This window comes from Scyliorhinus torazame, chromosome 18, assembly GCF_047496885.1.
Source record: "Scyliorhinus torazame isolate Kashiwa2021f chromosome 18, sScyTor2.1, whole genome shotgun sequence".
NCBI lineage: Eukaryota > Metazoa > Chordata > Chondrichthyes > Carcharhiniformes > Scyliorhinidae > Scyliorhinus > Scyliorhinus torazame.
Window position 1 is genome coordinate 169912445 of NC_092724.1, and position 22086 is coordinate 169934530.

Below are 22086 nucleotides of genomic sequence, written 5' to 3' on the forward strand. Positions count from 1 at the left end.
TCCTGTACTCGAATCCCTGCTCCTGTACTCGAATCCCTGCTCCTGGACTCGAATCCCTGCTCCTGGACTCGAATCCCTGTCCTGTACTCGAATCCCTGTCCTGGACTCGAATCCCTGCTCCTGGACTCGAATCCCTGCTCCTGCACTCGTATCCCTGTCCTGTACTCGAATCCCTGTCCTGTACTCGAATCCCTGTCCTGTACTCGAGTCCCTGCTCCTGTACTCGAGTCCCTGCTCCTGTACTTGAATCCCTGTCCTGTACTCGAATCCCTGTCCTGTAGTAGAATCCCTGTCCTGTAGTCGAATCCCTGTCCTGTACTCGAATCCCTGCTCCTGTACTCGAATCCCTGCTCCTGGACTCGAATCCCTGCTCCTGTACTCGAATCCCTATCCTGGACTCGAAACCCTGTCCTGTACTCGAATCCCTGTCCTGTGCTCGAATCCCTGTCCTGGACTCGAATCCCTGCTCCTGGACTCGAATCCCTGTCCTGTACTCGAATCCCTGCTCCTGGACTCGAATCCCTGCTCCTGTACTCGAATCCCGATCCTGGACTCGAATCCCTGCTCCTGGACTCGAATCCCTGCTCCTGGACTCGAATCCCTGCTCCTGGACTCGAATCCCTGCTCCTGGACTCGAATCCCTGCTCCTGTACTCGAATCCCTGTCCTGTACTCGAATCCCTGTCCTGGACTCGAATCCCTGCTCCTGTAGTCGAATCCCTGTCCTGGACTCGAATCCCTGTCCTGTACTCGAATCCCTGTCCTGTACTCGAATCCCTGTCCTGTACTCGAATCCCGATCCTGGACTCGAATCCCTGTCCTGTACTCGAATCCCTGTCCTGTACTCGAATCCCTGCTCCTGGACTCGAATCCCTGTCCTGTACTCGAATCCCTGTCCTGTACTCGAATCCCTGCTCCTGGACTCGAATCCCTGTCCTGTACTCGAATCCCTGCTCCTGGACTCGAATCCCTGCTCCTATACTCGAATCCCTGTCCTGTACTCGAATCCCTGTCCTGGACTCGAATCCCTGTCCTGTACTCGAATCCCTGTCCTGTGCTCAAATCCCTGCTCCTGGACTCGAATCCCTGTCCTGGACTCGAATCCCTGCTTCTGGACTCGAATCCCTGTCCTGTAGTCGAATCCGGATCCTGTACTCGAATCCCTGCTCTTGGACTCGAATCCCTGCTCCTGTACTCGAATCCCTGTCCTGGACTCGAATCCCTGTCCTGGACTCGAATCCCTATCATGTACTCGAATCCCTGCTCCTGTACTCGAATCCCTGTCCTGGACTCGAATCCCGGTCCTGGACTCGAATCCCTGTCCTGTACTCGAATCCCTGCTCCTGGACTCGAATCCCTGTCCTGTACTCGAATCCCTGCTCCTGGACTCGAATCCCTGCTCCTGTACTCGAATCCCTGTCCTGGACTCGAATCCCTGTCCTGTACTCGAATCCCTGTCCTGTGCTCGAATCCCTGTCCTGGACTCGAATCCCTGTCCTGTACTCGAATCCCTGTCCTGTACTCGAATCCCTGTCCTGTGCTCGAATCCCTGCTCCTGTACTCGAATCCCTGTCCTGTACTCGAATCCCTATCCTGGACTCGAATCCCTGCTCCTGTACTCGAATCCCTGCTCCTGGACTCGAATCCCTGCTCCTGGACTCAAATCCCTGTCCTGTACTCGAATCCCTGCCCTGTACTCGAATCCCTGTCCTGTACTCGAATCCCTGTCCTGTACTCGAATCCCTAACCTGTAGTCGAATCCCTGCTCCTGGACTCGAATCCCTGTCCTGTACTCGAATCCCTGTCCTGGACTCGAGTCCCTGCAGCTGTACTCGAATCCCTGCTCCTGGACTCGAATCCCTGTCCTGTACTCGAATCCCTGTCCTGTGCTCGAATCCCTGCTCCTGTACTCGAATCTCTGTCCTGGACTCGAATCCCTATCCTGTAGTCGAATCCCTGTCCTGTACTCGAGTCCCTGTCCTGTACTTGAATCCCTGTCCTGTACTCGAATCCCTGTCCTGTGCCGGAATCCCTGTCGTGGACTCGAATCCCTGCTCCTGGACTCGAATCCCTGTCCTGTACTCGAATCCCTGCTCCTGGACTCGAATCCCTGCTCATGTACTCGAATCCCGATCCTGGACTCGAATCCCTGCTCCTGGACTCGAATCCCTGTCCTGTACTCGAATCCCTGCTCCTGGACTCGAATCCCTGCTCCTGGACTCGAATCCCTGCTCCTGTAGTCGAATCCCTGTCCTGGACTCGAATCCCTGTCCAGTACTCGACTCCCTGCTCCTGTAGTCGAATCCCTGCTCCTGGACTCGAATCCCTGTCCTGTACTCGAATCCCTGTCCTGTACTCGAATCCCTGCTCCTGTACTCGAATCCCTGCTCCTGTACTCGAATCCCTGGCCTGGACTCGAATCCCTGTCCTGTACTCGAATCCCTGTCCTGGACTCGAATCCCTGCTCCTGTAGTCGAATCCCTGTCCTGGACTCGAATCCCTGTCCTGTACTCGAATCCCTGTCCTGTACTCGAATCCCTGTCCTGTACTCGAATCCCTATCCTGGACTCGAATCCCTGTCCTGTACTCGAATCCCTGCTCCTGGACTCGAATCCCTGTCCTGTACTCGAATCCCTGTCCTGTACTCGAATCCCTGCTCCTGGACTCGAATCCCTGTCCTGTACTCGAATCCCTGCTCCTGGACTCGAATCCCTGCTCCTATACTCGAATCCCTGTCCTGTACTCGAATCCCTGTCCTGGACTCGAATCCCTGTCCTGTACTCGAATCCCTGTCCTGTGCTCAAATCCCTGCTCCTGGACTCGAATCCCTGTCCTGGACTCGAATCCCTGCTTCTGGACTCGAATCCCTGTCCTGTAGTCGAATCCCGATCCTGTACTCGAATCCCTGCTCTTGGACTCGAATCCCTGCTCCTGTACTCGAATCCCTGTCCTGGACTCGAATCCCTGTCCTGGACTCGAATCCCTATCATGTACTCGAATCCCTGCTCCTGTACTCGAATCCCTGTCCTGGACTCGAATCCCTGTCCTGGACTCGAATCCCTGTCCTGTACTCGAATCCCTGCTCCTGGACTCGAATCCCTGTCCTGTACTCGAATCCATGCTCCTGGACTCGAATCCCTGCTCCTGTACTCGAATCCCTGTCCTGGACTCGAATCACTGTCCTGTACTCGAATCCCTGTCCTGTGCTCGAATCCCTGTCCTGGACTCGAATCCCTGTCCTGTACTCGAATCCCTGTCCTGTACTCGAATCCCTGTCCTGTGCTCGAATCCCTGCTCCTGTACTCGAATCCCTGTCCTGTACTCGAATCCCTATCCTGGACTCGAATCCCTGCTCCTGTACTCGAATCCCTGCTCCTGGACTCGAATCCCTGCTCCTGGACTCAAATCCCTGTCCTGTACTCGAATCCCTGTCCTGTAGTAGAATCCCTGTCCTGTACTCGAATCCCTGTCCTGTACTCGAATCCCTAACCTGTAGTCGAATCCCTGCTCCTGGACTCGAATCCCTGTCCTGTACTCGAATCCCTGTCCTGGACTCGAGTCCCTGCTCCTGTACTCGAATCCCTGCTCCTGGACTCGAATCCCTGTCCTGTACTCGAATCCCTGTCCTGTGCTCGAATCCCTGCTCCTGTACTCGAATCTCTGTCCTGGACTCGAATCCCTATCCTGTAGTCGAATCCCTGTCCTGTACTCGAGTCCCTGTCCTGTACTCGAGTCCCTGTCCTGTACACGAATCCCTGTCCTGTACTAAAATCCCTGTCCTGTAGTCGAATCCCTGTCCTGTACTCGAATCCCTGTCCTGGACTCGAATCCCTGCTCCTGGACTCGAATCCCTGTCCTGTACTCGAATCCCTGTCCTGTACTCGAATCCCTGTCCTGTACTCGAGTCCCTGCTCCTGGACTTGAATCCCTGCTCCTGTAGTTGAAACCCAGTCCTGTAATTGAATCCCTGTCCTGTACTCGAATCCCTGTCCTGTACTCGAATCCCTGTCCTGTACTCGAATCCCTGCTCCTGGACTCGAATCCCTGTCCTGTACTCGAATCCCTGCTCTGTACTCAAATCCCTGTCCTGGACTCGAATCCCTGCTCCTGGACTCGAATCCCTGTCCTGTACTCAAATCCCTGTCCTGTACTCGAATCCCTGTCCTGTACTCGAGTCCCTGCTCCTGGACTTGAATCCCTGCTCCTGTAGTTGAATCCCTGTCCAGTACTCAAATCCCTGTCCTGTACTCGAATCCCTGTCCTGTACTCGAGTCCCTGCTCCTGGACTTGAATCCCTGCTCCTGTAGTTGAATCCCTGTCCTGTACTTGAATCCCTGTCCTGTACACGAATCCCTGTCCTGTACTGAAATCCCTGTCCTGTACTCGAATCCCTGTCCTGTAGTCGAATCCCTGTCCTGTACTCGAATCCCTGTCCTGGGATCGAATCCCTGCTCCTGTACTCGAATCCCTGTCCTGTACTCGAATCCCTGTCCTGTACTCGAATCCCTGTCCTGGACTCGAATCCCTGCTCCTGGACTCAAATCCCTGTCCTGTACTCGAATCCCTGTCCTGTACTCGAATCCCTGTCCTGTACTCGAATCCCTGCTCCTGGACTCAAATCTCTGTCCTGTACTCGAATCCCTGTCCTGTACTCGAGTCCCTGCCCCTGGACTTGAATCCCTGCTTCTGTAGTTGAACCCCTGTCCTGTACTTGAATCCCTGTCCTGTACTCGAATCCCTGCTCCTGGACTCGAATCCCTGCTCCTGGACTCGAATCCCTGTCCTGTACTCGAATCCCTGTCCTGGACTCGAATCCCTGCTCCTGGACTCGAATCCCTGCTCCTGCACTCGAATCCCTGTCCTGTACTCGAATCCCTGTCCTGTACTCGAATCCCTGTCCTGTACTCGAGTCCCTGCTCCTGGACTTGAATCCCTGTCCTGTACTTGAATCCCTGTCCTGTTCTCGAATCCCAGTCCTGTAGTAGAATCCCTGTCCTGTAGTCGAATCCCTGTCCTGTACTCGAATCCCTGTCCTGGACTCGAATCCCTGCTCCTGGACTCGAATCCCTGTCCTGTACTCGAATCCCTGCTCCTGTACTCGAATCCCTGCTCCTGGACTCGAATCCCTGCTCCTGTACTCGAATCCCTATCCTGGACTCGAATCCCTGTCCTGTACGCGAATCCCTGTCCTGTACTCGAATCCCTGTCCTGTACTCGAATCCCTGTCCTGTGCTCGAATCCCTGCTCCTGTACTCGAATCCCTGTCGTGGACTCGAATCCCTATCCTGTAGTCGAATCCCTGCTCCTGTACTCGAATCCCTGTCCTGGACTCGAATCCCTGTCCTGTAGTCGAATCCCTGTCCTGGACTCGAATCCCTGCTCCTGGACTCGAATCCCTGTCCTGTACTCGAATCCCTGTCCTGTACTCAAATCCCTGTCCTGGACTCGAATCCCTGCTCCTGGACTCGAATCCCTGTCCTGTACTCAAATCCCTGTCCTGTACTCAAATCCCTGTCCTGTACTCGAGTCCCTGCTCCTGGACTTGAATCCCTGCTCCTGTAGTTGAATCCCTGTCCTGTACTCAAATCCCTGTCCTGTACTCAAATCCCTGTCCTGTACTCGAATCCCTGTCCTGTACTCGAGTCCCTGCTCCTGGACTTGAATCCCTGCTCCTGTAGTTGAATCCCTGCTCCTGTAGTTGAATCCCTGTCCTGTACTCGAATCCCTGTCCTGTACTCAAATCCCTGTCCTGTACTCGAATCCCTGTCCTGTACTCGAGTCCCTGCTCCTGGACTTGAATCCCTGCTCCTGTAGTTGAGTCCCTGTCCTGTACTCGAATCCCTGTCCTGTAGTCGAATCCCTGTCCTGTACTCGAATCCCTGTCCTGGACTCGAATCCCTGCTCCTGTACTCGAATCCCTGTCCTGTACTCGAATCCCTGTCCTGTACTCGAATCCCTGTCCTGTACTCAAATCCCTGCTCCTGGACTCAAATCCCAGTCCTGTACTCGAATCCCTGTCCTGTACTCGAATCCCTGTCCTGTACTCGAATCCCTGTCCTGTACTCGAATCCCTGCTCCTGGACTCAAATATCTGTCCTGTACTCGAATCCCTGTCCTGTACTCGAGTCCCTGCTCCTGGACTTGAATCCCTGCTCCTGTAGTTGAATCCCTGTCCTGTACTTGAATCCCTGTCCTGTACTCGAATCCCTGCTCCTGGACTCGAATCCCTGCTCCTGTACTCGAATCCCTGTCCTGTACTCGAATCCCTGTCCTGGACTCGAATCCCTGCTCCTGGACTCGAATCCCTGCTCCTGCACTCGAATCCCTGTCTTGTACTCGAATCCCTGTCCTGTACTCGAATCCCTGTCCTGTACTCGAGTCCCTGCTCCTGTACTCGAGTCCCTGCTCCTGGACTTGAATCCCTGTCCTGTACTTGAATCCCTGTCCTGTACTCGAATCCCTGTCCTGTAGTAGAATCCCTGTCCTGTAGTCGAATCCCTGTCCTGTACTCGAATCCCTGTCCTGTACTCGAATCCCTGTCCTGTACTCGAGTCCCTGTCCTGGACTCAAATCCCTGTCCTGTACTCGAATCCCTGCTCCTGTAGTCGAATCCCTGTCCTGTACTCGAATCCCTGTCCTGTAGTAGAATCCCTGTCCTGTAGTCGAACCCCTGTCCTGTACTCGAATCCCTGCTCCTGTACTCGAATCCCTGCTCCTGGACTCGAATCCCTGCTCCTGTACTCGAATCCCTATCCTGGACTCGAATCCCTGTCCTGTACTCGAATCCCTGTCCTGTACTCGAATCCCTGTCCTGTGCTCGAATCCCTGTCCTGGACTCTAATCCCTGCTCCTGGACTCGAATCCCTGTCCTGTACTCGAATCCCTGCTCCTGGACTCGAATCCCTGCTCCTGTACTCGAATCCCGATCCTGGACTCGAATCCCTGCTCCTGGACTCGAATCCCTGTCCTGTACTCGAATCCCTGCTCCTGGACTCAAATCCCTGCTCCTGGACTCGAATCCCTGCTCCTGTAGTCGAATCCCTGTCCTGGACTCGAATCCCTGTCCAGTACTCGACTCCCTGCTCCTGTAGTCGAATCACTGCTCCTGGACTCAAATCCCTGTCCTGTACTCGAATCCCTGTCCTGTACTCGAATCCCTGCTCCTGTACTCGAATCCCTGCTCCTGTACTTGAATCCCTGTCCTGTACTCGAATCCCTGTCCTGGACTCGAATCCCTGCTCCTGTAGTCGAATCCCTGTCCTGGACTTGAATCCCTGTCCTGTACTCGAATCCCTGTCCTATACTCGAATCCCTGTCCTGTACTCGAATTCCTATCCTGGACTCGAATCCCTGTCCTGTACTCGAATCCCTGCTCCTGGACCCGAATCCCTGTCCTGTACTCGAATCCCTGTCCTGTACTCGAATCCCTGTCCTGTACTCGAATCCCTGCTCCTGGACTCGAATCCCTGTCCTGTACTCGAATCCCTGCTCCTGGACTCGAATCCCTGCTCCTATACTCGAATCCCTGTCCTGTACTCGAATCCCTGTCCTGGACTCGAATCCCTGTCCTGTACTCGAATCCCTGTCCTGTGCTCAAATCCCTGCTCCTGGACTCGAATCCCTGTCCTGGACTCGAATCCCTGCTTCTGGACTCGAATCCCTGTCCTGTAGTCGAATCCCTATCCTGTACTCGAATCCCTGTCCTGTACTCGAATCCCTGCTCCTGTACTCGAATCCCTGTCCTGGACTCGAATCCCTGTCCTGGACTCGAATCCCTGTCCTGTACTCGAATCCCTGCTCCTGGACTCGAATCCCAGTCCTGGACTCGAATCCCTGATCCTGTACTCGAATCCCTGTCCTGGACTCGAATCCCTGTCCTGTACTCGAATCCCTGTCCTGTGCTCGAATCCCTGTCCTGGACTCGAATCCCTGTCCTGTACTCGAATCCCTGTCCTGTGCTCGAATCCCTGCTCCTGTACTCGAATCCCTGTCCTGTACTCGAATCCCTATCCTGGACTCGAATCCCTGCTCCTGTACTCGAATCCCTGCTCCTGGACTCGAATCCCTGCTCCTGGACTCGAATCCCTGTCCTGTACTCGAATCCCTGCCCTGTACTCGAATCCCTGTCCTGTACTCGAATCCCTGTCCTGTACTCGAATCCCTAACCTGTAGTCGAATCCCTGCTCCTGGACTCGAATCCCTGTCCTGTAGTCGAATCCCTGTCCTGGACTCGAATCCCTGCTCCTGTACTCGAATCCCTGCTCCTGGACTCGAATCCCTGTCCTGTACTCGAATCCCTGTCCTGTGCTCGAATCCCTGCTCCAGTACTCGAATCTCTGTCCTGGACTCGAATCCCTATCCTGTAGTCGAATCCCTGTCCTGTACTCGAGTCCCTGTCCTGTACTCGAGTCCCTGTCCTGTACACGAATCCCTGTCCTGTACTAAAATCCCTGTCCTGTAGTCGAATCCCTGTCCTGTACTCGAATCCCTGTCCTGGACTCGAATCCCTGCTCCTGGACTCGAATCCCTGTCCTGTACTCGAATCCCTGTCCTGTACTCGAATCCCTGTCCTGTACTCGAGTCCCTGCTCCTGGACTTGAATCCCTGCTCCTGTAGTTGAAACCCTGTCCTGTACTTGAATCCCTGTCCTGTACTCGAATCCCTGTCCTGTACTCGAATCCCTGTCCTGTACTCGAATCCCTGCTCCTGGACTCGAATCCCTGTCCTGTACTCGAATCCCTGTCCTGTACTCAAATCCCTGTCCTGGACTCGAATCCCTGCTCCTGGACTCGAATCCCTGTCCTGGACTCGAATCCCTGTCCTGTACTCGAATCCCTGTCCTGGACTCGAATCCCTGCTCCTGTAGTCGAATCCCTGTCGTGGACTCGAATCCCTGTCCTGTACTCGAATCCCTGTCCTGTACTCGAATCCCTGTCCTGTACTCGAATCCCTATCCTGGACTCGAATCCGTGTCCTGTACTCGAATCCCTGTCCTGTACTCGAATCCCTGTCCTGTACTCGAATCCCTATCCTGGACTCGAATCCGTGTCCTGTACTCGAATCCCTGCTCCTGGACTCGAATCCCTGTCCTGTACTCGAATCCCTGCTCGTGGACTCGAATCCCTGCTCCTATCCTCGAATCCTTGTCCTGTACTCGAATCCTTGTCCTGTACTCGAATCCCTGTCCTGGACTCGAATCCCTGTCCTGTACTCGAATCCCTGTCCTGTGCTCAAATCCCTGCTCCTGGACTCGAATCCCTGTCCTGGACTCGAATCCCTGCTTCTAGACTCGAATCCCTGTCCTGTAGTCGAATCCCTATCCTGTACTCGAATCCCTGCTCTTGGACTCGAATCCCTGCTCCTGTACTCGAATCCCTGTCCTGGACTCGAATCCCTGTCCTGGACTCGAATCCCTATCATGTACTCGAATCCCTGCTCCTGTACTCGAATCCCTGTCCTGGACTCGAATCCCTGTCCTGGACTCGAATCCCTGTCCTGGACTCGAATCCCTGTCCTGTACTCGAATCCCTGCTCCTGGACTCGAATCCCTGTCCTGTACTCGAATCCCTGCTCCTGGACTCGAATCCCTGCTCCTGTACTCGAATCCCTGTCCTGGACTCGAATCCCTGTCCTGTACTCGAATCCCTGTCCTGTGCTCGAATCCCTGTCCTGGACTCGAATCCCTGTCCTGTACTCGAATCCCTGTCCTGTACTCGAATCCCTGTCCTGTGCTCGAATCCCTGCTCCTGTACTCGAATCCCTGTCCTGTACTCGAATCCCTATCCTGGACTCGAATCCCTGCTCCTGTACTCGAATCCCTGCTCCTGGACTCGAATCCCTGCTCCTGGACTCGAATCCCTGTCCTGTACTCGAATCCCTGTCCTGTACTCGAATCCCTGTCCTGTACTCGAATCCCTAACCTGTCGTTGAATCCCTGCTCCTGGACTCGAATCCCTGTCCTGTACTCGAATCCCTGTCCTGGACTCGAATCCCTGCTCCTGTACTCGAATCCCTGCTCCTGGACTCGAATCCCTGTCCTGTACTCGAATCCCTGTCCTGTGCTCGAATCCCTGCTCCTGTACTCGAATCTCTGTCCTGGACTCGAATCCCTATCCTGTAGTCGAATCCCTGTCCTGTACTCGAGTCCCTGTCCTGTACTCGAGTCCCTGTCCTGTACACGAATCCCTGTCCTGTACTAAAATCCCTGTCCTGTAGTCGAATCCCTGTCCTGTACTCGAATCCCTGTCCTGGACTCGAATCCCTGCTCCTGGACTCGAATCCCTGTCCTGTACTCGAATCCCTGTCCTGTACTCGAATCCCTGTCCTGTACTCGAGTCCCTGCTCCTGGACTTGAATCCCTGCTCCTGTAGTTGAAACCCTGTCCTGTACTTGAATCCCTGTCCTGTACTCGAATCCCTGTCCTGTACTCGAATCCCTGTCCTGTACTCGAATCCCTGCTCCTGGACTCGAATCCCTGTCCTGTACTCGAATCCCGGTTCTGTACTCAAATCCCTGTCCTGGACTCGAATCCCTGCTCCTGGACTCGAATCCCTGTCCTGTACTCGAATCCCTGTCCTGTACTCGAATCCCTGTCCTGTACTCGAGTCCCTGCTCCTGGACTTGAATCCCTGCTCCTGTAGTTGAATCCCTGTCCAGTACTCAAATCCCTGTCCTGTACTCGAATCCCTGTCCTGTACTCGAGTCCCTGCTCCTGGACTTGAATCCCTGCTCCTGTAGTTGAATCCCTGTCCTGTACTTGAATCCCTGTCCTGTACACGAATCCCTGTCCTGTACTGAAATCCCTGTCCTGTACTCGAATCCCTGTCCTGTAGTCGAATCCCTGTCCTGTACTCGAATCCCTGTCCTGGGCTCGAATCCCTGCTCCTGTACTCGAATCCCTGTCCTGTACTCGAATCCCTGTCCTGTACTCGAATCCCTGTCCTGGACTCGAATCCCTGCTCCTGGACTCAAATCCCTGTCCTGTACTCGAATCCCTGTCCTGTACTCGAATCCCTGTCCTGTACTCGAATCCCTGCTCCTGGACTCAAATCTCTGTCCTGTACTCGAATCCCTGTCCTGTACTCGAGTTCCTGCCCCTGGACTTGAATCCCTGCTCCTGTAGTTGAATCCCTGTCCTGTACTTGAATCCCTGTCCTGTACTCGAATCCCTGCTCCTGGACTCGAATCCCTGCTCCTGGACTCGAATCCCTGTCCTGTACTCGAATCCCTGTCCTGGACTCGAATCCCTGCTCCTGGACTCGAATCCCTGCTCCTGCACTCGAATCCCTGTCCTGTACTCGAATCCCTGTCCTGTACTCGAGTCCCTGCTCCTAGACTTAAATCCCTGTCCTGTACTTGAATCCCTGTCCTGTACTCGAATCCCTGTCCTGTAGTAGAATCCCTGTCCTGTAGTCGAATCCCTGTCCTGTACTCGAATCCCTGTCCTGTACTCGAATCCCTGTCCTGGACTCGAATCCCTGCTCCTGGACTCGAATCCCTGTCCTGTACTCGAATCCCTGCTCCTGTACTCGAATCCCTGCTCCTGGACTCGAATCCCTGCTCCTGTACTCGAATCCCTATCCTGGACTCGAATCCCTGTCCTGTACGCGAATCCCTGTCCTGTACTCGAATCCCTGTCCTGTACTCGAATCCCTGTCCTGTGCTCGAATCCCTGCTCCTGTACTCGAATCCCTGTCCTGGACTCGAATCCCTATCCTGTAGTCGAATCCCTGCTCCTGTACTCGAATCCCTGTCCTGGACTCGAATCCCTGTCCTGTAGTCGAATCCCTGTCCTGGACTCGAATCCCTGCTCCTGGACTCAAATCCCTGTCCTGTACTCGAATCCCTGTCCTGTACTCAAATCCCTGTCCTGTACTCAAATCCCTGTCCTGGACTCGAATCCCTGCTCCTGGACTCGAATCCCTGTCCTGTACTCAAATCCCTGTCCTGTACTCGAATCCCTGTCCTGTACTCGAGTCCCTGCTCCTGGACCTGAATCCCTGCTCCTGTAGTTGAATCCCTGTCCTGTACTCAAATCCCTGTCCTGTACTCGAATCCCTGTCCTGTACTCGAGTCCCTGCTCCTGGACTTGAATCCCTGCTCCTGTAGTTGAGTCCCTGTCCTGTACTTGAATCCCTGTCCTGTACACAAATCCCTCTCCTGTACTGAAATCCCGGTCCTGTACTCGAATCCCTGTCCTGTAGTCGAATCCCTGTCCTGTACTCGAATCCCTGTCCTGGACTCGAATCCCTGCTCCTGTACTCGAATCCCTGTCCTGTACTCGAATCCCTGTCCTGTACTCGAATCCCTGTCCTGTACTCGAATCCCTGCTCCTGGACTCAAATCCCAGTCCTGTACTCGAATCCCTGTCCTGTACTCGAATCCCTGTCCTGTACTCGAGTCCCTGCTCCTGGACTTGAATCCCTGCTCCTGTAGTTGAATCCCTGTCCTGTACTTGAATCCCTGTCCTGTACTCGAATCCCTGCTCCTGGACTCGAATCCCTGCTCCTGGACTCGAATCCCTGTCCTGTACTCGAATCCCTGTCCTGGACTCGAATCCCTGCTCCTGGACTCGAATCCCTGCTCCTGCACTCGAATCTCTGCTCCTGGACTCGAATCCCTGTCCTGTACTCGAATCCCTGTCCTGTACTCGAATCCCTGCTCCTGGACTCGAATCCCTGTCCTGTACTCGAATCCCTGTCCTGGACTCGAATCCCTGCTCCTGGACTCGAATCCCTGCTCCTGGACTCGAATCCCTGTCCTGGACTCGAATCCCTGCTCCTGGACTCGAATCCCTGTCCTGTACTCGAATCCCTGTCCTGTACTCGAGTCCCTGCTCCTGTACTCGAGTCCCTGCTCCTGGACTTGAATCCCTGTCCTGTACTTGAATCCCTGTCCTGTACTCGAATCCCTGTCCTGTAGTAGAATCCCTGTCCTGTACTCGAATCCCTGTCCTGTACTCGAATCCCTGTCCTGTACTCGAGTCCCTGTCCTGGACTCAAATCCCTGTCCTGTACTCGAATCCCTGCTCCTGTAGTCGAATCCCTGTCCTGTACTTGAATCCCTGTCCTGTACTCGAATCCCTGTCCTGTAGTAGAATCCCTGTCCTGTAGTCGAATCCCTGTCCTGTACTCGAATCCCTGTCCTGTACTCGAACCCCTGTCCTGTACTCGAGTCCCTGTCCTGGACTCAAATCCCTGTCCTGTACTCGAATCCCTGCTCCTGTAGTCGAATCCCTGTCCTGTACTCGAATCCCTGTCCTGTACTCGAATCCCTGCTCCTGTAGTCGAATCCCTGTCCTGGACTCGAATCCCTGCTCCTGGACTCGAATCCCTGCTCCTGCACTCGAATCCCTGTCCTGTACTCGAATCCCTGCTCCTGTACTCGAATCCCGATCCTGGACTCGAATCCCTGCTCCTGGACTCGAATCCCTGTCCTGTACTCGAATCCCTGCTCCTGGACTCGAATCCCTGCTCCTGGACTCGAATCCCTGCTCCTGTAGTCGAATCCCTGTCCTGGACTCGAATCCCTGTCCAGTACTCGACTCCCTGCTCCTGTAGTCGAATCCCTGCTCCTGGACTCGAATCCCTGTCCTGTACTCGAATCCCTGTCCTGTACTCGAATCCCTGCTCCTGTACTCGAATCCCTGCTCCTGTACTCGAATCCCTGTCCTGTACTCGAATCCCTGTCCTGGACTCGAATCCCTGCTCCTGTAGTCGAATCCCTGTCCTGGACTCGAATCCCTGTCCTGTACTCGAATCCCTGTCCTGTACTCGAATCCCTGTCCTGTACTCGAATCCCTATCCTGGACTCGAATCCCTGTCCTGTACTCGAATCCCTGCTCCTGGACTCGAATCCCTGTCCTGTACTCGAATCCCTGTCCTGTACTCGAATCCCTGTCCTGTACTCGAATCCCTGCTCCTGGACTCGAATCCCTGTCCTGTACTCGAATCCCTGCTCCTGGACTCGAATCCCTGCTCCTATACTCGAATCCCTGTCCTGTACTCGAATCCCTGTCCTGGACTCGAATCCCTGTCCTGTACTCGAATCCCTGTCCTGTGCTCAAATCCCTGCTCCTGGACTCGAATCCCTGTCCTGGACTCGAATCCCTGCTTCTGGACTCGAATCCCTGTCCTGTAGTCGAATCCCTATCCTGTACTCGAATCCCTGCTCTTGGACTCGAATCCCTGCTCCTGTACTCGAATCCCTGTCCTGGACTCGAATCCCTGTCCTGGACTCGAATCCCTATCATGTACTCGAATCCCTGCTCCTGTACTCGAATCCCTGTCCTGGACTCGAATCCCTGTCCTGGACTCGAATCCCTGTCCTGTACTCGAATCCCTGCTCCTGGACTCGAATCCCTGTCCTGTACTCGAATCCCTGCTCCTGGACTCGAATCCCTGCTCCTGTACTCGAATCCCTGTCCTGGACTCGAATCCCTGTCCTGTACTCGAATCCCTGTCCTGTGCTCGAATCCCTGTCCTGGACTCGAATCCCTGTCCTGTACTCGAATCCCTATCCTGTACTCGAATCCCTGTCCTGTGCTCGAATCCCTGCTCCTGTACTCGAATCCCTGTCCTGTACTCGAATCCCTATCCTGGACTCGAATCCCTGCTCCTGTACTCGAATCCCTGCTCCTGGACTCGAATCCCTGCTCCTGGACTCGAATCCCTGTCCTGTACTCGAATCCCTGCCCTGTACTCGAATCCCTGTCCTGTACTCGAATCCCTGTCCTGTACTCGAATCCCTAACCTGTAGTCGAATCCCTGCTCCTGGACTCGAATCCCTGTCCTGTACTCGAATCCCTGTCCTGGACTCGAATCCCTGCTCCTGTACTCGAATCCCTGCTCCTGGACTCGAATCCCTGTCCTGTACTCGAATCCCTGTCCTGTGCTCGAATCCCTGCTCCAGTACTCGAATCTCTGTCCTGGACTCGAATCCCTATCCTGTAGTCGAATCCCTGTCCTGTACTCGAGTCCCTGTCCTGTACTCGAGTCCCTGTCCTGTACACGAATCCCTGTCCTGTACTAAAATCCCTGTCCTGTAGTCGAATCCCTGTCCTGTACTCGAATCCCTGTCCTGGACTCGAATCCCTGCTCCTGGACTCGAATCCCTGTCCTGTACTCGAATCCCTGTCCTGTACTCGAATCCCTGTCCTGTACTCGAATCCCTGCTCCTGGACTCAAATCCCAGTCCTGTACTCGAATCCCTGTCCTGTACTCGAATCCCTGTCCTGTACTCGAGTCCCTGCTCCTGGACTTGAATCCCTGCTCCTGTAGTTGAATCCCTGTCCTGTACTTGAATCCCTGTCCTGTACTCGAATCCCTGCTCCTGGACTCGAATCCCTGCTCCTGGACTCGAATCCCTGTCCTGTACTCGAATCCCTGTCCTGGACTCGAATCCCTGCTCCTGGACTCGAATCCCTGCTCCTGCACTCGAATCCCTGTCCTGTACTCGAATCCCTGTCCTGTACTCGAATCCCTGTCCTGTACTCGAGTCCCTGCTCCTGTACTCGAGTCCCTGCTCCTGGACTTGAATCCCTGTCCTGTACTTGAATCCCTGTCCTGTACTCGAATCCCTGTCCTGTAGTAGAATCCCTGTCCTGTAGTCGAATCCCTGTCCTGTACTCGAATCCCTGTCCTGTACTCGAATCCCTGTCCTGTACTCGAGTCCCTGTCCTGGACTCAAATCCCTGTCCTGTACTCGAATCCCTGCTCCTGTAGTCGAATCCCTGTCCTGTACTTGAATCCCTGTCCTGTACTCGAATCCCTGTCCTGTAGTAGAATCCCTGTCCTGTAGTCGAATCCCTGTCCTGTACTCGAATCCCTGTCCTGTACTCGAACCCCTGTCCTGTACTCGAGTCCCTGTCCTGGACTCAAATCCCTGTCCTGTACTCGAATCCCTGCTCCTGTAGTCGAATCCCTGTCCTGTACTCGAATCCCTGTCCTGTACTCGAATCCCTGCTCCTGTAGTCGAATCCCTGTCCTGGACTCGAATCCCTGCTCCTGGACTCGAATCCCTGCTCCTGCACTCGAATCCCTGTCCTGTACTCGAATCCCTGCTCCTGTACTCGAATCCCGATCCTGGACTCGAATCCCTGCTCCTGGACTCGAATCCCTGTCCTGTACTCGAATCCCTGCTCCTGGACTCGAATCCCTGCTCCTGGACTCGAATCCCTGCTCCTGTAGTCGAATCCCTGTCCTGGACTCGAATCCCTGTCCAGTACTCGACTCCCTGCTCCTGTAGTCGAATCCCTGCTCCTGGACTCGAATCCCTGTCCTGTACTCGAATCCCTGTCCTGTACTCGAATCCCTGCTCCTGTACTCGAATCCCTGCTCCTGTACTCGAATCCCTGTCCTGTACTCGAATCCCTGTCCTGGACTCGAATCCCTGCTCCTGTAGTCGAATCCCTGTCCTGGACTCGAATCCCTGTCCTGTACTCGAATCCCTGTCCTGTACTCGAATCCCTGTCCTGTACTCGAATCCCTATCCTGGACTTGAATCCCTGTCCTGTACTCGAATCCCTGCTCCTGGACTCGAATCCCTGTCCTGTACTCGAATCCCTGTCCTGTACTCGAATCCCTGTCCTGTGCTCGAATCCCTGCTCCAGTACTCGAATCTCTGTCCTGGACTCGAATCCCTGCTCCTATACTCGAATCCCTGTCCTGTACTCGAATCCCTGTCCTGGACTCGAATCCCTGTCCTGTACTAAAATCCCTGTCCTGTAGTCGAATCCCTGTCCTGTACTCGAATCCCTGTCCTGGACTCGAATCCCTGCTTCTGGACTCGAATCCCTGTCCTGTAGTCGAATCCCTATCCTGTACTCGAATCCCTGCTCTTGGACTCGAATCCCTGCTCCTGTACTCGAATCCCTGTCCTGGACTCGAATCCCTGTCCTGGACTCGAATCCCTATCATGTACTCGAATCCCTGCTCCTGTACTCGAATCCCTGTCCTGGACTCGAATCCCTGTCCTGGACTCGAATCCCTGTCCTGTACTCGAATCCCTGCTCCTGGACTCGAATCCCTGTCCTGTACTCGAATCCCTGCTCCTGGACTCGAATCCCTGCTCCTGTACTCGAATCCCTGTCCTGGACTCGAATCCCTGTCCTGTACTCGAATCCCTGTCCTGTGCTCGAATCCCTGTCCTGGACTCGAATCCCTGTCCTGTACTCGAATCCCTATCCTGTACTCGAATCCCTGTCCTGTGCTCGAATCCCTGCTCCTGTACTCGAATCCCTGTCCTGTACTCGAATCCCTATCCTGGACTCGAATCCCTGCTCCTGTACTCGAATCCCTGCTCCTGGACTCGAATCCCTGCTCCTGGACTCGAATCCCTGTCCTGTACTCGAATCCCTGCCCTGTACTCGAATCCCTGTCCTGTACTCGAATCCCTGTCCTGTACTCGAATCCCTAACCTGTAGTCGAATCCCTGCTCCTGGACTCGAATCCCTGTCCTGTACTCGAATCCCTGTCCTGGACTCGAATCCCTGCTCCTGTACTCGAATCCCTGCTCCTGGACTCGAATCCCTGTCCTGTACTCGAATCCCTGTCCTGTGCTCGAATCCCTGCTCCAGTACTCGAATCTCTGTCCTGGACTCGAATCCCTATCCTGTAGTCGAATCCCTGTCCTGTACTCGAGTCCCTGTCCTGTACTCGAGTCCCTGTCCTGTACACGAATCCCTGTCCTGTACTAAAATCCCTGTCCTGTAGTCGAATCCCTGTCCTGTACTCGAATCCCTGTCCTGGACTCGAATCCCTGCTCCTGGACTCGAATCCCTGTCCTGTACTCGAATCCCTGTCCTGTACTCGAATCCCTGTCCTGTACTCGAGTCCCTGCTCCTAGACTTGAATCCCTGCTCCTGTAGTTGAAACCCTGTCCTGTACTTGAATCCCTGTCCTGTACTCGAATCCCTGTCCTGTACTCGAATCCCTGTCCTGTACTCGAATCCCTGCTCCTGGACTCGAATCCCTGTCCTGTACTCGAATCCCTGTCCTGTACTCAAATCCCTGTCCTGGACTCGAATCCCTGCTCCTGGACTCGAATCCCTGTCCTGTACTCAAATCCCTGTCCTGTACTCGAATCCCTGTCCTGTACTCGAGTCCCTGCTCCTGGACTTGAATCCCTGCTCCTGTAGTTGAATCCCTGTCCAGTACTCAAATCCCTGTCCTGTACTCGAATCCCTGTCCTGTACTCGAGTCCCTGCTCCTGGACTTGAATCCCTGCTCCTGTAGTTGAATCCCTGTCCTGTAGTAGAATCCCTGTCCTGTAGTCGAATCCCTGTCCTGTACTCGAATCCCTGTCCTGTACTCGAATCCCTGTCCTGTACTCGAGTCCCTGTCCTGGACTCAAATCCCTGTCCTGGACTCGAATCCCTATCCTGTAGTCGAATCCCTGTCCTGTACTCGAATCCCTGTCCTGGACTTGAATCCCTGTCCTGTACTCGAATCCCTGCTCCTGGACTCGAATCCCTGTTCTGTACTCGAATCCCTGTCCTGTATTCGAATCCCTATCCTGGACTCGAATCCCTATCCTGTAGTCGAATCCCTGTCCTGTACTCGAATCCCTGTCCTGGACTTGAATCCCTGTCCTGTACTCGAATCCATGCTCCTGGACTCGAATCCCTGTCCTGTACTCGAATCTCTGTCCTGTATTCGAATCCCTATCCTGGACTCGAATCCCTGTCCTGTACTCGAATCCCTGTCCTGTACTCGAATCCCTGTCCTGGACTCGAATCCCTGCTCCTGTACTCAAATCTCTGTCCTGGACTCGAATCCCTGCTCCTGTACTCGAATCCCTGTCCTGGATTCGAATCCCTGTCCTGGACTCGAATCCCTGCTCCTGGACTCGAATACTTGTCCTGGACTCGAATCCCTGCTCCTGGATTCGAATCCCTGTCCTGGACTCGAATCCCTGTCCTGTACTCGAATCCCTGTCCTGTACTCGAATCCCTGCTCCTGGACTCAAATTCCTGTCCTGGAATCGAATTCCTGCTCCTGGAATCGAATCCCTGTCCTGGACTCGAATCCCTGTCCTGTATTCGAATCCCTGTCCTGTACTCGAATCCCTGTCCTGTACTCGAATCCCTGCTCCTGGACTCGAATCCCTGTCCTGTACTCGAATCCCTGCTCCTGGACTCGAATCCCTGTCCTGTACTCGAATCCCTGCTCCTGGACTCGAATCCCTGTCCTGTACTCGAATCCCTGCTCCTGGACTCGAATCCCTGTCCTGTACTCGAATCCCTGCTCCTGGACTCGAATCCCTGTCCTGTACTCGAATCCCTGCTCCTGGACTCGAATCCCTGTCCTGTACTCGAATCCCTGCTCCTGGACTCGAATCCCTGTCCTGTACTCGAATCCCTGCTCCTGGACTCGAATCCCTGTCCTGTACTCGAATCCCTGCTCCTGGACTCGAATCCCTGTCTCGCAATGAAGGCCAACATACCGTTTGCCTTCTTCACCGCCGGCTGTACCTGCTGCACCTTCAGTGACTGGTGGACGAGGACACCCAGGTCTCGGTGCCTATTCCCCTCTCCTAATTCATGCTCATTCAGATAATAATCTGCCTTCTCGTTTTTGCTCCCAAAGTGGATAACCTCACATTTATCCACATTATACCGCCATTCATTTACCACTCACTCAACTTGCCCAGATCACACTTTATGATGCGAAGCGAGGCCAGTAGCACGGGTTCAGTTCCCGTACCAACTGAGGTTATTAATGAAGGCTCCGCCTTCTCAACCTTGCTCCTCGCCGGGGGTGTGGCGACCCTCAGGTTAAATCACCAACAGTCAGCTCTCCCCCTCGAAGGAGAAAAGCAGCCTAGGGTCATCTGGGACTATGGCGACTTTACCGTACCTTACCAAATCACACTGAAGGATCTCTGCATCCTCCTCACAGCTCACCCTCCCACCCAACCTGGTGCAATCTGAAAATTTGGAGATATTACATTTAGTTCCCTCATCTAAATCATTGATATATATTGTGAATAGCTGGGGTCCCAGCACCGATCCCTGCGATACCCCACTGGTCACTGCCTGCCTGTCACTGGGGTCCCAGCACCGATCCCTGCGATACCCCACTGGTCACTGCCTGCCTGTCACTGGGGTCCCAGCACCGATCCCTGCGATACCCCACTGGTCACTGCCTGCCTGTCACTGGGGTCCCAGCACCGATCCCTGCGGTACCCCACTGGTCACTGGCTGACATTTAGACCCATTTATTCCTACTTGTTGTTTCCTGTCTGCCAACCAGTTTTCTATCCATCTCAATACACTGCTGCTAATCTCATGCGCTTTAATTTTATACACTAATCTCTCATTTGGGACTTTGTCAAAAGCATTCAAATATACCACATCCCCTCATCAACTCTGCTAGTTACATCCTCGAAGAATTCCAGTAGATTTGTCGAGCATGATTTCCCATCATAAATCCAGCCTGACTCTGTCCGATCCTGCCACTGCTTTCTCAGTGCTCGGCTATAAAACCTTTGATAATTGATTCTAGAATTTTCCCCACTACCAACATCAGGCTGACTGGTCTATAATTCCCTGTTTTCTCTCTACCTCCCTTTTTAAATAGTGGAGTTACATTCGCCACCCTCCAATCTGCAGGAACTGTTCCAGAATCTATAGAATCCTGGAAGATGACCACCAATGTATCCACTATTTCTAGAGTTACTTCCTGAAGTACCCTGGGATGTAGATTCTCAGGCTCTGGGGATTTATCAGCCTTCAATCCCATCAATTTCCCCAACACCATTTCTCTACTAATATTGATCTCCTTCAGTTCCTCCCTCTCACTAAACCCGGCATTCCCCAAACTTTCTGGTACGTTGTTTGTGGAGACAGAACCAAAGTCTGTGTTTCGTTGCTCAGCCATTTCTTTGTCCCTATTATATATAACTGTGGTCCAACCTGCAATGCCCACATCTATTCGACACACCCACACCTTAATTCCATTTGTCAATCTTCACTCCATATCAATAAAATCCCCATTAATCAAAACTCCAACATTAACCTGCTTATCTATATGATTAATACAGATTATCCTGCCATGTGGCCAATACTCTTATCACATGATCCATCTTCTCTATATCCTTGGTCTCCCACACCATGTCCTTACCTGAGAGATGATACCTGTTCTTTCATATCCCCTGACTTCAGGTCATCAGCATCGTCTGGGGTCTAAAGACAAAGACAAAGGTTGAAGGTGTCACAGACGGAGCAGAACACGTGGATGCGATGACCAGCAACACTGTCCTCATCCATCACCAGGAATAAAAATAAGTATTTGTAAATACAGATGATAATAACAATACAGTCGAAAACCACCCTCCCCACGACACCAAAATTATTTTGCCTCCCTGTCGGGCAATGACCCTTCACGCTCCACCCTCCCCTCCATAATTCAACACCTCGCCATGCTCCCAAACATTTCCTCCACACTTCAAACTCCGATGGTATTAGCTTCAAGCATCACGCTAGTAATTCAATCTGGTACGCAAGGCTGAAATTACAATTACTGAACAGAGGGAGTGCCACACTGTCAGAGGGTCAGTACTGAGGGAGTGCTGCACTGTCAGAGGGTCAGTACTGAGGGAGTGCTGCACTGTCAGAGGGTCAGTACTGAGGGAGTGACGCACTGTCAGAGGGTCAGTACTGAGGGAGTGCTGCACTGTCAGAGGGTCAGTACTGAGGGAGTGCCGCACTGTCAGAGGGTCAGTACTGAGGGAGTGCTGCACTGTCAGAGGGTCAGGACTGAGGGAGTGCCGCACTGTCAGAGGGTCAGTACTGAGGCGGTGCTGCACTGTCAGAGGGTCAGTACTGAGGGAGTGCTGCACTGTCAGAGGGTCAGTCCTGAGGGAGTGCCGCACTGTCAGAGGGTCAGTACTGAGGGAGTGCCGCACTGTCAGAGGGTCAGTACTGAGGGAGTGCCGCACTGTCAGAGGGTCAGTACCGAAGGAGTGCCGCACAGTCAGAGGGTCAGTACTGAGGGAGTGCTTCACTGTCAGAGGGTCAGTACTGAGGGAGTGCTGCACTGTCAGAGGGTCAGTACTGAGGGAGTGCCGCACTGTCAGAGGGTCAGTA

General features: G+C 53.8%; 1 protein-coding gene across 3 annotated transcripts in view; it reads right to left on the bottom strand.

Moving 5' to 3' along the window:
• The window catches only part of LOC140395746 (glutamine-rich protein 2-like), a 342552-nt gene that overhangs the window by 178027 nt on the left and 142439 nt on the right, over window positions 1–22086 (bottom strand). For all 3 annotated transcript variants that reach the window (XM_072483896.1, XM_072483897.1, XM_072483898.1), the window contains exon 7: window positions 21122–21183. In XM_072483896.1, the coding sequence (XP_072339997.1) occupies window positions 21122–21183 (62 nt within the window). The remainder of the gene's footprint in view (window positions 1–21121; window positions 21184–22086) is intronic.